At 32.9% G+C, this 17878-nt stretch overlaps 2 protein-coding genes and 1 long non-coding RNA gene across 8 annotated transcripts; 2 read left to right on the top strand and 1 right to left on the bottom strand.

Moving 5' to 3' along the window:
* The first annotated feature begins 634 nt into the window (after positions 1–634).
* On the top strand, positions 635–4280 carry LOC143193794 (uncharacterized). 2 transcript variants are annotated; one of them, XM_076400182.1, is made up of 2 exons: positions 635–914; positions 3453–4280. In XM_076400182.1, the coding sequence occupies exons 1-2, from the start codon at positions 731–733 to the stop codon at positions 4103–4105; spliced, it is 837 nt and encodes a 278-aa protein (XP_076256297.1). In that variant the 5' UTR covers positions 635–730; the 3' UTR covers positions 4106–4280. The 2 variants fall into 2 exon arrangements, with proteins under 2 accessions (XP_076256297.1, XP_076256299.1); XM_076400184.1 differs by lacking the exon at positions 635–914 and adding an exon at positions 2809–2970.
* Positions 1412–2778, bottom strand: LOC143193803 (uncharacterized). Its single transcript, XR_013005102.1, has 3 exons — positions 2589–2778; positions 2349–2532; positions 1412–2283 (listed from the first exon to the last, which is right to left on the bottom strand). It is a non-coding gene; the product is annotated as an uncharacterized LOC143193803 (long non-coding RNA).
* Positions 4281–4966: 686 nt separating the features above from the next.
* LOC143193766 (two pore calcium channel protein 1) lies at positions 4967–16102 on the top strand. Of its 5 annotated transcripts, XM_076400127.1 has the most exons (17): positions 4969–5105; positions 5381–5485; positions 5826–5932; positions 6780–6987; positions 7515–7597; positions 7660–7879; positions 7942–8032; positions 8273–8372; positions 8434–8614; positions 8669–8887; positions 9737–9856; positions 9909–10077; positions 10140–10301; positions 11986–12287; positions 12348–12454; positions 13290–13444; positions 13939–16102. In XM_076400127.1, exons 1-17 carry the CDS (start codon positions 5009–5011, stop codon positions 13946–13948), a joined length of 2436 nt encoding a protein of 811 aa, XP_076256242.1. In that variant the 5' UTR covers positions 4969–5008; the 3' UTR covers positions 13949–16102. The 5 variants fall into 5 exon arrangements, with proteins under 5 accessions (XP_076256245.1, XP_076256242.1, XP_076256241.1 ...); XM_076400130.1 differs by lacking the exon at positions 13939–16102 and having other exon boundaries at positions 4967–5105; positions 6780–6862; positions 7660–7782; positions 13290–13875; XM_076400126.1 differs by lacking the exon at positions 13939–16102 and having other exon boundaries at positions 13290–13875.
* Positions 16103–17878: the final 1776 nt, after the last annotated feature.

Raw genomic sequence — 17878 nt, forward strand, 5'->3', positions numbered from 1 at the left:
TTTCGTTAAATATGGTGATGGTTTTTTAGTGGGTAAGACCTTTTTGTATTAGATACGTTAACCTTGTCTTTATTTGGAATAATGTTCTATTACAACTTTTATTGTATTGTAATTAATTAGTGTGAGATGTATAAAGGAATGTATCTACAAAGAAAGTGTTATAAAATATAATATGTTATTTATATATAATACATTTGTATTATCCAAATATGTGGTAGTTTGGTAAATGTTTATGGCATAGTTAAGGTTCGTTATTTTATATCTTTAATTTATAATTAAAAATTTAGTATTATGCAGTATTTTTCTTTTTACCTTCTATAAAATGTTTTGTAAATTAATGTCATCTTACTGTTCCTTTAAAGGTCATTTTTTACCATATATATACCTGTATGGTATATACAGGTTAATATAAATCTCATGAACATTACCATTTAATTAAAAAAATAATTCAGAGGATATTTTACGTCTTCACGACTAATGCTATGCGGATATCAGAAGTTTGATTACAGTCAAGGTACGCTATTACCCACGACGTCCCAAGCGACACTGACAATATTTAAATATTTCTAAAGTGGGAACGCACGCGCCAGCGCAGTATATTCAATATACCGGGCCACGATGATTATTAATGTATCCTGATGGTATCGTGTCGTTGCCGGCAACGACATGTCGGCAGACAGTAATCGGTCCGCTAGTGTCGGTGCCGATTTTTTAAGGTTAAAAAAGGAAAATGTCTAGCTTTAAATATGATATTGTAACACTAATTCAATTAGTAGAATTAAAATCTTGTATATGGGACAAGACTAATAAAAATAATAAAAACAAAATACTTAGAAAAAAAAGCTGGCAAGAAATATTTGAATGTTTAGTGGATGGATATGACCAATTATCCCAAGAGGAAAAGAAAAAAACAGGTAAGTGCTATTATTTTTTTATTTAACAAGATTTATATCTTTGATAGCTACCAGAGCAATCCTCCATGTTCACTAACAAAATAATTTGCAAAACACGTGCGCACTACCTGTCCTGTTTTGTTAGTTGATTTCGTTTTAAAATGTGGTAGGTTTAGTAATTGAGAACCAGAAGAAATAATCAAATCTTCTGGGCGATATCCATCTCTTTTTCGTATTATATTATGTAATACAATACACGTTCTTACTATATACGAGCTCAATGTAATCTGTAGTTAAAAACATGAAGTTTGAAGGATACACTATTCCCCAGCATCTCCGAATTTGGCGCATGCCCATATTGGCCCCATTTAATTTGAATACAGAGAATAATCCGAGTTTGGCGCATGCGTATATACAGCTTTACTTACTTAAGTTTTATCCTAATTGAAATAATTGGATTTAATGTCAAATATATTAATCAGGTAAATGGGTTCAGGAGGTAAATAAAAATGGTAAGATTTCGGAAATAACACATTTTATTTAAAAAGTATTGAATAAAACGAAATAATAAAAATAGAATTAATATATGTTCAACTATTCTATTTTTATAAAAACATCATATTACCCATTATCATTATTTTTTATAAATAAAAATACACAAATATAATAAATAATTGATTTAGTGTTGAAACTATATATAAGGAGTGTGATAAACATTGAAATTTTTTTGAAATAAGACATTTTATTTAAAAAATTACTGAATAAAATGAAATAAAAATAATTTTTATATGCCTTTCTATTTTTATAAAAGCATCATATTTAAATAAATTTACATATTTGAACAATTAAAAAGAACTACAAGAACCATATTAATAAACATTACCATAAAAAGACCAAAATCGTTAAGATCAAACACAGCTAATATAGTTAAAATGAAACGAAAAAGCCACCACTATATATATATATATATGAAAACAATAAAATTTTCTTACAAATCTTCAAATATTATCACTACTATTCTTGATCGACAAACCCCATTAATAAATTGACTACCTCGAGCTTTTGATTAACATATTGTACATTTACTAGTCTAGACATTTACATCTCAGTCAATACGTCACTATATTCAAAAAACAATAATTATTTACCTATACTCTTATACAATAATAATGCACTGTATTTTCCTTGACATTAGATCATTAGGGTATTGTTGATAGTTTTATATTTTGGTTATTTGATCCAGGTCTACTTTTGTTAGCAAATTTAATTATTTCATAGTATCACTGTATGTTACATTGTTCTTATATCTTAGCAAAATGCTGTCTAATTTCTTCTTCTCTGAATTTCGCATTCTTCGACTTTCACTCAACAAATTCTAACTACATCTTACCTATAAAATAAAATTTAAATCATTACTAAAATATGTTATGTTTAAAATAAATGTCTAATTATTACCAGTTAGTACAATTCTATTTGCTACTATTCTCGATGGACAAACCTCATTAATGACTTGACTACTTCGAACACAACAAGAATAATTTTCTTCTCTGTTCTTGTATCATTAAATTTTGCCATATGTTGATACCTATTCCAGGTCATTAAAAATGACGTATTATAATTTTGGAAGCTAACATTCCCACTATAAATAAAATTGATGCTGTTTAGATTTTATAACTTTTAAAAATTTAACCTTACATTCTGCACTTACCGTTGTTCTTTCATATTTTAAAACCACTGTATGTTAGATAACCAAGAATAACACAACAATTTAATTATTATTAGTATAGAATTATTATTGTAACACAAAATCTAAATATTCTAGATTTGTTTATGTTTGTTGTTTTGATCTCGGCCGTACCGATCGACTCGAAAATGTACCACCGTTAGAAAAGGAAGACAATATAGTTTCATATCGTTTATTCTTTTCTATGATTTATTCTATGCAGGAGAGTGCGCATACGCCAAATCCGGAGATGTTGGGGAATAATGTATCCTGTTGTAGGATACTCAAATTATGGTTTGAGAAATCTTTCAGAACATGCTCGTTCAGTGGAAACAGGTTGTCAGCAACTAAAACGTAAGGAATTTTCAGGCCTATTTTTGGTGTCAAATGTCATGCTTCAGGTATGTCTAGTTTATAGTCCACTGGTCTTCTCCAAAACTCAGTATTTTGAAGAATGAAGGAAGCACAATCTTTCCCGTATCCTCCTATATCCACGAATAAAAAACATCTGCATCAGCTATTACTAAAAGCACTATGGAGTAATGTTTCTTGTAGTTGAAATTCATCGAACCTGCACGTGGACAGTTTTCGATCCGAATGTGTTTCCCATCAATAGCTCGAAGGCTCATAGGAAAATTGGCCTTACGTTGGAATTCATTGGAAATTTCTCGCCAATCCTCTTCTTTCATAGCTTTGAGATAAACTGATCGGAAGTCCTCTCATATTTGACTGCATACAAAGTTTATATTTGTGCTTAAAGTAGATATCTCAATTCTATAATTATATATATCTAGAAAAAAACTTCATTCAGATAATTTGTTTTTCTTCTTTTTCAGGGGAAGTTATTATGGCTAAATGGTCTAATATAAGAGATTCATTTTTGAGATCTTTAAGAACGAAAAGTGGCCAATCAGCAAAAAAGAAATATATATACAGCGACTATCTCCAGTTTTTATTGAAAATAGCACATAAGGGTGACAGAGAGAGCAATTTTAGTCAGGCTGCAACAGAAGACGACAGCACTGAAGTTGAGGAGTTGACAGAGCTAGAGATGCCAACAGCATATTTGCAATATTCATATAATTCAGCGTCGCCGGTGCACTCTGATCCATCAGCATCTAGATCAAGTTCAAATAAACATCGTCCAAAGTCGAAGAGGCAGTTAGATGATATAGAGCGAGAAATACTATCAGAACTAAAAATAGGAAAACAGTCATGTGCGCCATGTTCAGGAAAACATCCTCGATCCGATCAAGAAATATTACTTTGGTCCTTTCTTCCGTTTATACGAGACATGTGTGAAGCAGAACTGATGGACTTTCAAATGGAAGTTCTAACAATCATAAAAAATATTAAACAAAGACGTGATTCAAATCCACGACCCTCTTCGCATCAGCATACCAATGTTCCTCTGCCTTCACCTGCGATGAGCCATTCAAATTCTTACCAAAATTCGCCTCCTCCTTCGAATCAGATAGAACACCAATAACAAGAACAGCATTCTCAAAGATTTTTACCAACTTATGCAGGGCCAAATAGGCATCACCAGCTGTTGAATGAAACTATGGAATAAATATTACTTTTTACTTTTCTTTTTGTGATCTCATTCTAAGTTTCTATTTATTTTGTATAAATCTGAGTTGCAAATACATAATAAAATAAAATGAGTGTTTCTAATAGATAGTAGTAGAAATGTTACCTTATTGTCACTACTAGCATTTCTTCTGGACGAATGCACATCCTAAATCGAGTATCTTGTTTCCTATTTCCCATACAGTCAAAGAAAAACATACAGTGCCGGATTGACAAGTCCGTCAAATAATTTTAAATTTAAAAGTCGTATATTTAAAATTTAACGTTCACTTAAATATTTCGGATTTCAGCGCCTCTAGTGGAAATAATTTCAAAGCTCAATAATTATCTCCCTTAATATGTAATATAAACCCAAGAGCACCCTTTGCATAATTCTTAATAAGTTTCCATAATTGAAAGAAGAGCGAAAATACAACGTAGTAATTAATAAAAATAGGTATCATGAACTGGTAGATATATTTTCGAACTAATTACACTGACAGCTGTACAAAAATGTGCATCCTTATATTTAATTTAAATACGGGCACATATAAATGCTTTTAATAAGTTTGAAACTTAAAATCACAGAGTATGATAAAGTTTTATCATTTTACTCCGCGTCCCATGCAGCATCACTGTTCCTTATACCGGATTAATTTATCACTTATTACTAAAAGATAATATCCCCATATATTCCAAGGCACTCGACGGTTCATATTAATACCCATATCTAGTTCAAGAATTTTATCATAATTGTTACATGTTTTTTAACTAAGTTTGAATAATAATACATTCGATTTTCGAATGGCTATTGGTTAACATGCATTTTGACGACCGTCTTCGACAGAATTTCGAAGAAATCAAAGATTATTCCGGGAGTTTTGCGTGTTCCTCGGTTTCTTCCACCATGAGCAATCGTAAGTATTTTATTTTAGACATTCTCTAAATAATTTTGAAATATGCCTCATTTAGAAGTCGATACTACAGGCGACTCGTTATACTATAGTGTTATAGAAGTTGCCTAACCACACAACAAAAACCATAAAATTACTTGGTGTAGTTTTTAATAAATTAATAAATCAAACAAAAAAATATTCGGTTATTTCTGGTTGACGTATAGAAAAATCTGCAAATAATGGTGTGGGAGATTCCCTCTAATAGCTATGACTCATCGTACATCTGTTTTTGACAGTCAAACAGGGTTTCATGGCTGGGACAAGAACTTCGCCCGATGACGATGGTTACAAGAGATTCTCGGAGAATATTAACAATGTTACCTATGGATCGTCGAATAGAAGTACGTGTTTTATTTTTACACAACATGCTTTGTTATCTTATCTTGTTTGCTCATCCTTTTTATTGGGTAGCGATTTACATGCACCTTTAAGTGTAGGTAAAATAAGGTCTGGTTTTCTGTGAACGTGTCGCACTTTTACATTTTTTTGACAATTAATTCACTGGAAACAAATGAGGCTTATTACGGATTTTTGGTTTAAATTTTCGATGTCGACTTTGAATTACATTTTTATCGTTATGGATATGTGAACGCTGATGATTCTCAGTATGTTTTTGCAGAAAACAAGACTAATTTTATTTAGTGGCACATAAACAAGTCGTTATATTGTTTTATTTTGTAGATCCAATTGATGAAATGGGCAGTAGATCTAGCTTATCTAGAGACGTGGACAACAATGAGGTAGATCATTGGGAAATGAATTATCATGAGGCAGCTATATTTTTAGAAGTAAGTTTTTGCATTATCCACCTTGATCTAGATTTATTTACACAACAATGATGGAGAGAGTAATTTAATATTTAAACGTGTAAAATTATCATATTTACACGTAAACGTACAAGTAAAATTCGTAATTATTTCCATCAGTTCTGTAATTTAAAAAATATAGAAATAATAAATATAATCTATTATAGTAGCTTATGTAAACAAATGAAGTCTGGGAGAATGTAGATTCCTAACTTAATGAAGTCTGAAACTAAAAATAGATTTACAAAATAAACCAAATAAAATCATGAATATAAGAAAAATCAATTATAATGTCACCATAGTCGGCAATGAATAAAAGATTGAAATCACAAAAGTCCACGTCAATCAGCGGTTTTATTAAATCATCAATATGTTATGCGGAATATATATTAATAATCTTATAAACTTGTTGTTTTTTTTATCTTAAATAGGAAATCCAAAAGTACTTATAGTTCCTATCAGCATAAAACAATTAGAGATTGTATTTAAATAAATATATTAAAACTATTTTGTAAAATATTAAAAAGTTACTTGACAGTTTTGTAAAAGTCAAACAAAAATTTTATAATTAAAAATGACGTTTGTATTTTTACTCCGAAAATTAAACCGTTGGGCCCATCACCAATTAATTTTGGGTTATAAAAAGTGCCTTTAATTTGCGTGCTGAAGGAGATTTTAATTATCTTTGCTGGACAGTTAATCAACTAAAATACCGTAAATGACATTGTATTTTTTATGAATAAAAATGAAAAGACCGTTTTTTCTGTAAACATTTTTATATTTAAAATATTCCGAAATATATTTATCTAGTATAACGTTTTTGTTGTAGGAAGGAGAAAATAATGAAAAATTCGACTCGCATCCTCGACATCCGTCAGCTTTACCCGCCTATCTTTTAGTCCACAACAAATGGTACTACGGTTTCGACTTGTTATTTTCAATTATACTGCTATTGTTAGCTTTCGTAGAGGAACCTGCTGTAGATCAGTTTGAATTACCGCCCATAGTCCACAGTATATTGGAGTTAGTTTGTCTGGGTAAATGTTGCGCTAAAAGCGGGGTAATATTGGTTGGACAGCTTTATTTTACAAAAATATAACATGTGATTGTGCTTTAACGCATGAGGGTTTATTTTGATTGAATCATATTAACAAATTTTTTAAACCCTGACGCGTTATAAGATTAAACTTATTATGATAAGGTGAGTAACAATGATTAAATATTAAAATAGTGATTTCAAGATTTCTCTTAAATATTAGATGAGTAAAAAAGTAATCCATATTTGTTTAATTGTATTTTATTGAAGGAAATAATAGCTGTAATGGATTCAGCTAGATTTTTGTTTCACCGATTTAAAAAAAAAGGTGGTGAAAAGAATTTATTGTTGGTGTTTTGACCAAACTATAATATATCTTCACTCAGCTGATATAAAATATTTTATGACTATTATAAGACTGTTTTGTATCACCTTATTATAGTTTGTCATTGTCATTTGTCTTGGTTTTCTGATTATTTGCAATGTATGTATAACACACACTTAAATATTTTATTTATTTTTATACAGGGGTGATAGGTGCAGAATTAGCTTTAAAACTGAGATGGATAGGATGGAAAACAATTTTAAAACACAAAAGGACTATGGTGAAGGTACACACGCTGATTTTTATTTTCCGAGTGAGCGAGTGTTGAAACCAACCCTTTTTTTGTAGTGCATCACTTTAGTGATCATGGTGATAGAGGCAGTAGCGGTTTTAGTGAGACAGTCGTCCCATTTTCGCGTGACCAGGGCCCTAAGGCCGATCTTCTTGGTGGATACGCGGGCTTGTGGCGGGGTAAGACGGTACATACGCCAGATCCTGCAATCCCTACCTCCCATCTTCGATATGTTAATATTGCTGATGTTCTTTGTTTGTAGTTATGCGGTGTTAGGTACTGTGGTGGTTATATCAGCGCGTTTATCGATATTTAACTGAATTTTCTGTGTGTTTTAGGATACTTTTTATTCAGCACTCATGAAAATGTCTATTTTAGAACACTGTCGGACAGTTTTGTGAGTATGTTTGTTCTACTCACCACCGCCAAGTAAGTATATATCGATGGTGAAAAGGTAATCCACGTTTTTTAATTTTATTCAGTTTTTTCGAACTTTATGCAGAAATAAATGATTAAGTTCTGAAGAAAAGATCAACCTCAGGTGTGATTTGTTGTACTGAACGAAGATAATATTTTAAAGAAACTTTTGATGTTTTGTACGTCCCAAACGTGGATTACTTATTCATACACTAACACAATAGGTTTTCTCGATTTCTGTCTGCGTTTCAGTTTTCCAGATGTGATGATGCCATCGTATGCCGTGTCCAGATGGAGTGCTGTTTTCTTTATATCGTATATCTCCACAGTTTTGTATGTATTAATGAATTTGGTAAGTTCACCCGTATGTTCTTTCCTAAAACATCATACTCACCTTTTATTCTCGAATCTAGATGTTGGCTGTGGTTTACGAAACGTTCACAGGCATCGAGAAACACAAGTTCCGCAAGCTGCTGCTGCACAAGCGCCAGGCTTGCAAACTGGCCTTCCGCTTGCTAGTGAGCAGGCAGCATCCCAACACCGTCAGGTTCAAACAGTTTCATGGACTGATGAAGTACTATTCCCCGAAAACAAGTAATTTTACAGATAATCCCCAACCGTCGGAGTTTTTATTGTTGTTGCTTTAAGGTCAGCGCGATGTCCTACTCATTTTCCGACAGCTGAACGTGTCGAACACGGGCCTCCTAACCCAGGACGAATTCCTGAACATCTACGATGCCGTGATGCTACGGTGGAGACTGAAAGACCCACCCGATCCGTGGTTTTCGGCTGCATGGCCACCGTTGAGAACTTTATGTCGAGCAGCTAGAAAGCTAGTGTCGTGGGAATACTTCGAGTACGTCATCTGTAAGTATCATAACAGTTTAGGATCAAAGAAAACAAAAGAACAAGAATATTTCATTGACTTCGTAGATAAATAAATTTCGCTTCTTTTTATCAATTTTCATTCAGATCATTTCCTAAATCAGCATTTAATCATAGAACTTTGCTTTAGCTGCGTTGGATTATTAGTTGGTTTGATGTTTTAGTGCAACCCCATATTTGCATCCGATAGGTTCAAATTGACTTTATGATTGACTGTTAAACCACTCTCTGTGATTTTAAGTCAAGTTGAGAGTATCTTCCGACTAACCAGTACAGTTACTTGACTGTGAGTGACCTACGATCGAATTATATGCCGAGGTATATAGCTGATTCTGCTTGAGGAATCGGGCATCCGTCAAGTGATATAATTAGCTTTTTGTAATTTCAGCGCCACGTAAAATTAACATGGAGAGATTTGGAGCTATTAAGCTGTATTTTCCAGTCTAGTCCATTCGTCTTCCTTCTTTTACAGCCTTAGATAGATATACATCTTTTGTCATTATAACTGTGTCGTCGGAAAATGTTCCAAGTACTGTTTCTTTTGTTGTCGAGATATCAGCCGTATAGAGTAGATTTTGTTTTACTACTAGAGCTGTTCGGCTTCGAGTACGTTCACTTGGTTGTATATTATAATTCTTAAGAATGAAATTGAGCCGTATTTCAGTCTGAAATTCACTGAGCAATTTCATCATGTCGACGATAGTTGGCTCATCGGTTACAGTTTCCTGCTTCTTTTCTTTAATTTATGTATCGCTAGATTTTTTGTCGTATAAAATATCTTGAGTTGAGAGATCATGTATTATTGTCACTTAATAATCTAACGTATTATAGATATCTTGATTATTGGAAATCTACTGGCTATGTTCCTGAGAGTGTTAGAATCCGCAGACGACCTAGAACAAGGCGCCCGCCTATTCTGTGCCTCCTGGGATTCGTGGCTGTTCTATTTCTGTGAGTATTTGATTATGGGTAGGGTTGAATGAAATATCACTCGGTTTTTTAGTGTTTTTGTTAGAAGCTCTCTTAAGAATCATCAGTTTCGGGTGGAACGAGTACATTTCCTCGGGATGGAATACCTTCGACCTTGCGGTGACTCTGCTGGCGATCTGGGGATCGGCGTTGTTGCTGATGGCTCCCAGGTTCACGGTGGTGGTAATCCTCAGGCCTTTGAGGTGATACACATACCGTCTTTTGCTGTTAAAGTTATTTTAAATTATCCCTGTGTACTTCGCAGGATACTCCGCCTGTTCAAGATGAAGAAACGCTACAGGGACATATTCGGGACCCTGGTGCTGCTTTCGCCGCTGATGTGGTCGACGGCCATCGTGATGATGGTGATGTATTATTTCTTCGCCATCCTTGGGATGGAACTATTTTCCGGATATGATCTACAACGGTATGTAATAGTATATTATTAATGTAAGAAAGCTTTTGTCTTTTTGACTTTGGACGTCATCATTTCGCGACTATAAAACAGTACGGTATCGATATACGGAGGCTGGGCATATAGTGTATATATAAAATAATAAATAAAATTAAATTAATAACCACAAACAAGAGGGATTAAAAGTATAAATGGTGTATATACAATTTAAAAATGGATACAAAAACAAGTCAACAAACACAACCATAACAAAGTAGAGACTCTATGCAGACAGCACACACTAGCACCTCCACCGAGGTGGTAGTGGTTATTTGGTCAGCGACATTTATCTCAGCACAGGCTAGACTCTATGCAGATAATCGATTTCTCGTAGAAATCCGAAGAGTCTTTCTGTATTTTCTCCTTTTAACATAACTCTAATCTGGGTGAGTTGTGGACAGTCGTCCAGTATGTGAGGGAAGACTGAAGTAAGGGCAAGGTGACAAAACTCACAGTGATCAGGCGGGCTCGAAGTCATCAAATGACCGTGCGAGAAACGACAGTGATCCAATCTCAGTCGATTCAGAGTTGCGGCATTGTGACGAAGGTAAGGAACGTAAAAAAAGAGGAAAAATTCAGTGTGATTTCAAAGAATTTGCTATGATTGAGGATCATATGCTCGAACACCTTAAGGGAGATGTCTGGAGTTTGCCCTTCTTTGTTTGAGGTGAATCCGGTAAAGCTAAAGGGGTTTGGGATTACTATGGTTGGTTGCAACTATGAATCTGGTTAAATTTAAGGAAGGATATAGGGGCCAATTGGTTTTGGTGATATTGTACGATTGTCATTATGTGGATGTGAAATTAGGGAACCTATTTCATATCATCATGGATCACATTTTTTAAGTTTATCTTTAATATAAATAATCGTTTGATTCCATCGAGTAAACTATTACTATGAGCTATTTTTTGCAAGTTTCCCAATAAATGTTTGATATTCTGTAGTCAAAAATAAGTAATAATCACATAAAGAAATATTTAAACTACACGGCGCTGTCACTTTTTTTGATGAGAACCTTTTTATTTTATTTTGTACAATATACTTGTGTATCAATGGTTTACTATACTGACTAATATATGTTGACCAACGATATCTATTGGCATTTCAAACCTTTTCAATATCGTGGTTTCAATGCTTGTCAGGCAAAGAAAGGAAGAGTTTTCTGTGGCCTATTATGACGTGATGAAAAAACAATAATCCCAAGTGCAAAAAGTCATGGATTAGTCCAACAGAATTATCGACACCAATATTCATAGGTAAAGTTTCCTCTGCATATGCTGGGATCAACAAGGTTTAGTGTATTAAGAGGTGCAAAAATGACCAGTATTGAGTGACACGAGTGACAAGAGTTGCGAAGGATACACTGTTGCAGCTCGAATGGGAAGCTCTGTCGCACCCAGCGTGCTCACCAGACATAGCACCACCTTATTACCACTTGTTTAGGTCGATGGAACATGTCTTGGCTCGTACGCGATTTTGATGATTGAATCACTGCCAAAACAACGTAGTTCTTTCCACAAGGTGTCCCCACGTTGTCAGAAAGATGGAAATGGTAGTTGAAAATGATACTTAAAGTTATTAAAGAAGTGAATACACAAACTTAATATTCTCTTGATCTCTCTTGCACTAGATCGTGATCAACATCTTATGTTTGCAGAAATAGCACGTTGGGCGATATCCATAGGAGAGGTATTAACGCAAGCACCCTGATTAGCTACTACTACCTGAACAACTTTTCCGACCTAATTGTGTCCGGAATAACGTTGTTTGAGTTGACAGTGGGCAATAACTGGTTCATCGTCATGGATATCTATGCTGCAGTCTCGGCCTCGTATTCCCGACTGTTCTTCATGACTTTCTACTTGTTTACTATGGTGGTTTTGACCATTGTCGTCGCGTCAGTGTTGGAAGCCTTCCGCTTTAGGATACAGTACAAAAAGCAGACTTCCAAAAGAGATGGTAAACGAACCGTATAACTAGCAATATAACACCATTTCCTTAAATTGTTTATCGTTCCAGAGGAGCTCATGTTACACGAAGAGGTTGTGGTCGACTGGAACTCTTTAGAAAGACAGATAGCAGATCCTAAACTATTAGAAGCATTCCAAATGGATTTCGCTTTCGGGGTAAGTATTAATTTTATGACTCTAGCTAGCGGTTACAATTTACAGCCTATTCAATACAATTTTATAGATTCATTTGGTTGCATATTCCGACGCCTTCTGTCTCTTTTTAACTAAAATAAAATAACTAATTCTAGAGAATCATGGCGTGCGCACAAGGATTTAAATTTGCAACGTTGCCAGTTCTTGCAAATTATACGTGCATTTTCAGAATATTTAATAAATAGAATAAATTATCTTAAATTCACAAATTAACCTAATATTTCTGTTGAGACTCAGGTTAAAATTTTTGGTAATTTTCCATCTATAATATGAAAAATGTAAACTATTTATCTTACATTTTAAAATAATATTGAAAAGAAAAAAGAGAAAATAAGTCACTATGTAATTATTTATCAATATATAATGTATTGTAAATAATTCGTATACTTGAAAAGCATAATATACATTCTCGAATTCACAAATGAACCTAAAATCTCATTTGAAACTCAAGTTCAAATTTAACTAAGTTTAGTTTTATTTTAAGTTTATATATTATATACAATATAATTCTTAACCTTACAAAACCGAAGTCTTACCAGTGCTAGAGTCAAAACCAAAATGGACGCTTTAGGTTAACCTTCGATTGGTTGTAAATGGCAACGTCGAAAAATCAGGCGGAAATTACCGAATACCGGTTATGATTTTCCAGAAATAGCCACTACTAGTGCATTTGGCAGTATATTTGACGTAATGACGTGTATTGGCTTTTTTATTGAAAGGACTAAACATTTTGAGTATTGACTGGAGTTTGATGATTTGAGGAGTAATGATAGAAATTCTTTCCATTTTTATATAGGGCGTGACGTCGTACATTGGTCGCAGGACGCGTAACAGGGACGTACTGCAACGACACATGTACATAACTGAGATAACACAGTGGTTGCAGGAGGCAGAACTGGAGGAGCGTTTGGACGTTAATCAGATCATTGAGGAGGCACAGATAAATGCTAGGTTAATATACGCTTAGGACATAACATTTGATAAGGAAATATATTAGATTGGCAAGGAAATTTTTTATATGCATATATGTAAATAATTTTATAGAAAGCCAAGAGTATAAAGAACAAAATATAGTGTAGGTTTTATAGATTAACAAATAACGGCCATCTAAGAGAAGAAAACCCATTGAAATTATCCTGATTATTATATTAGACGACTGAAAAAGTAATTCATGTTTTTTGTTCACCAAATTTTTCATCTCCACACAATTATTGTTCTATATCTATAAGTCTTTAATTCTGAAGTATTAGTGAGAAATTTCACTGTTGGTAGGCGTGGAATATTTTATCACATAATCATCATATATCACATAATAACTATTGTTTTGTATCTGTTTCTTTGACGATATTGATTTGCCATGCTAATATAACTATTTTCCAGGTTGAGGGTCATTACTAACTCCCCTAAAACTCATTTGTGTTTCTAGCCGTGCTATTTTGTTTTAGGATCGTATAGTGTCGTGTCGTATACGAGAGATATGGATGACGCGCGAGCTGATTTCTCTAAAATTAACGTCAGCCGGTCATCCGTGTTCCGTAGCGAACAAGAAATTCCACGCCGAAGCTTTAAGGTATATAGTGATAGATTTAAGAATAGGGGACCCATTTGTAACGTTCTTTTTTTTAACCCGAACCTAACATCTTAGTCCTCGCTCGAACGAAAACAAAAAATAACGCGTTCGTCGAAGGACAAAGATACCTCCGACTCGATCTGAAACCGTCAACTATTTAGACAATTGATGCATTTTGTAGGATAATCGTAAATGTATATATAAGACAACCAAAGAGTTATATATATTCAATAGTAAATGTGATTTAGTGAATTGTAAAGATAGCGAGGAATCTAAAATACTGAAAAAAATGCCTTAAAACTAATTAAATCGTAAGGAGCACAAATTTTTACTGGAGGTCTTCCTTCCGTCGCTCTTCTTTGTAGTGAAATAATGTATGTAGAGTAGGGTAGGTCTTATTTATAAAGGGTGGTGCGATAGAACGTTCATTTTTAAACTTTAAAAAAAATGTATAGACAGAAAAACTGTAAATCTGTTACCTGACAATTGCAGTATATTTTTTAGCTCCATCATTTATATGATGACCCCTTTGGTAATGGTAGGAGTGCCATTACATTATAATGTTTATGTAATATTAATGGTGCAATTCCAATAATTTTAAGCAAGCTTTATTTTCTTTCAGTTCTACGTTCAGAAAAAAAATTCTTCAGGGTCTATCCAAAGTAGCAGTGAATATATGAATTATAATAAAATATATGATATTTTATAACATTTTTGTTTTATTATTTTATTTGCATTAGAATGTTGTAATATATAAAACCTAAAATAAACTACAAGTCAAAGTTAGATGCGGCAACATAGCGACATTTTGACGTCTTAAATTGAGATGGCTTGAGTTCACTGCTACTTTGGATTGACTTATTTCAGCTTCATATTTCAAATATCCAATGGTTTCGGAGTTCCATACATTCCCATAAAGGGAGGTTAAGTCTTGCAAATCAATATCTCCATGATGTCACGTTTATACATTTATTTTGCAACCACTTCAAACTGATTTGATATTCTTTTTGTGAATCCATCTAAATTGGATGCTTGTTCAATATATAATAATAAGAGTTTTTATGTTTGATATATATTTAACACAGCATTATTACAGAAATACGTCTTATTTTTACAGTGATTGTTTTTAATATTAGATATCTTATTCAAACAAATATTTGAAGGACCAAAATAAGTTTTTCGCTTCCAAGAGAAGGCCACTTGAGAATAAAGGAATATTCTCAGACGTATCTGGGTTATATTGACATGGTAACTGTCGACACCTTTTTCTATAATTTCTAATACCATGCATATAAATTCTCTTATAATCGTTATAACATATGTATATAAATAAAAACTTCAACTTTTGTGTATGCCGATACAAATAAGGCACAATATAAAAAGGACATCTCTGAACATTGCTCTATATTTGATTGATATAAATAACTATACACGAATATGAGAATATCTGCGTAACACTTATAACTTTCCACTAATATTTTTTTACTCGTAATAACTAATAGTTGTATGTTGATTTTAAAATTTCGAAAAGTAAATTTAAAAATCCGGTAGCCAATTATTACTACATTGTGGGTTCAAGGTTGATAGGTATTTGCACTTACTTTTATATACCAAGTTTTTCAGTTTAAATTCTGATGAAAATTAACTTGAAATCGGAAACAGTATATGAACGTACTATTGCCCTACTCTGTATATGCATTTAGATAGGAAATTTTACTAACGAAGAATCGTCGTGTATTTGGTAGCCGTTTTATTGTGCAATATATATATTATAGATATATTTATACTAAACAAGGCTAGCTCATCATTGATTTCAATTTGTTGTTTCGTACAAATAATATGGTGCTTTATATTAAGATTTGTGTAACTCTTGTTTTAGACAGTATTAATGCTTTAATTTATTTTATATCCGAATGTATATCAGATATGTATAAATATATAATGTAATCGGTTTGTGTTGCTTCCTGAACCCTGTTGTCTTTAACTCCCACGGTATTATCATTCGTTTGTTAGAACAAATAAAGGAGTTTAGGATAAAATTAGTTGACTATGACTCAATCCCGATTCTACCTTTCCTTGACCCTAAGCTTAAATGATTAAGTAAGCTATAGTCAATTCAAAATAGCAGTGACACGGGAAACGTCGCAATGTTGCCGCAGCTACTCTGAGTTTTAGAACATTTATGCTCTGACATATAAACAAAATTTTAATATAAATAAAATAATTGAACAAATATAATTCATTTTAACATTATAGTACATCAAATGCATTTATTATGGAAGAACTTAAAACTACAATTAGTTTTACAGCCACAATAATTTATAGGTTAAAGTTTTATTATATATACCTACATTGAGCTTTTTTCCACACTAGTATCGGTAGGGTTCTAGACGCGTTTTTGTTTGTAGTGGTATCCCCAGAAGGCCTAATCCACTTAATTAACAATTGTATATCTGAGTAATGTATTTTACTTTCATTAGGGAGCATATTTATGTTTTACACTTAGTTCTTGTTTCTTTCGATGCAATGTATCCTTGTAAAGTCATTATGATATTACTATATTTCTTTTTAGTTTGTCGTGTTACTATCTATATACATCTTTCTTGATAAAACTACATTTAATCATTGCATCCTCTTCCTTAATCTATTTGCCATATCTGCAAAACAGTTAGTGTTATTTCTCTACTCAGACATGTTAACACAGATGCTCAAAAAGCTTTCACATTCTATTATACGATTCCCTACAATTAAAGTATATTAATTGTATACTGACCTTTAGTGGTTTCCTCTTTCGTCAGCCTGTCTTGGTAATCGTCAGCATTGAATCATAAACCAACATTTATAGTTTTATTCAATCGCAGTCACTTTCAGAAATACTAGTCAAGTTAATAACCAAGCTGTTTATTTTCAATCTATTAAAAACTTGCTCAAGATTCTACCATTTGTCAATTTCTTCTTCAATGTGTCTCATCGAGCTCATACTTAGCTTTGTTCATGAACTTGTTAGGCTTTTCTCCACCAGTGCACTATATATATGGTAGGTATGGTGCATTGTACATCTTGCCATGAGCAGCCCAATGTACCATTCTGAAATATTCATGGCTCTTTTAAATATATAAATTGATATAATTCTTCCTTGATTTTGTTATATGTTTTTAAAAATTGTATTCTTTTAAAAGCAATCTCAGTTCCATTAAACCCCTTCGTGGGTTATCTTTACACCACTTAAATCTTAGATTATCCAACAATCTTTTTTATTTTTTGAGATATTTTACTGACCGTGTCCGTACTAATATAAAGCGCAGCTGCAAGGCAAAAAAATATTTTCAAATAAAAACCGCGCCGATTTCAAATTTATTAAAACAAAGCGTTAAAACAAGGTTTGCCGGTTTATAAGCCGTAATTACAATATTTTGATTAATTTTCAGAAGTTTGGCAAATGGACAACTTTTGCAGGCTCATTTCGTTACGTGTTCGAAGTTCTCTAACAGCATTCTATCTCTTTTTAAATAGAATAAAATGACAATATTGTCTGACTGTAAAACGAATTTACAACTTTAGACAGACATATATTGACACTTGTGTCACTACTATTTTGAATTGACTATAGATAGTATAATTTGTAGTTTGGCCAAAGAATTCCACCAAACATTTCAATCAATTCAAATATAGAAACTATGTCCATTCATTTTTTCATGTCATGGCCAAACACTGCCCAGAATCATCAACACGTTCTTGTTTTTGGTCAGTGAGCAAACACGGCACCCACTTTGAACTTGAGTTTTCTGATAGTCGAATGCTCATGAAATATACGT

This window comes from Rhynchophorus ferrugineus, unplaced genomic scaffold (assembly GCF_030347505.1).
Source record: "Rhynchophorus ferrugineus isolate W39M unplaced genomic scaffold, kcgeb_rfMv2 rfM3, whole genome shotgun sequence".
In the NCBI taxonomy this organism is placed as follows: Eukaryota; Metazoa; Arthropoda; class Insecta; order Coleoptera; family Curculionidae; genus Rhynchophorus; species Rhynchophorus ferrugineus.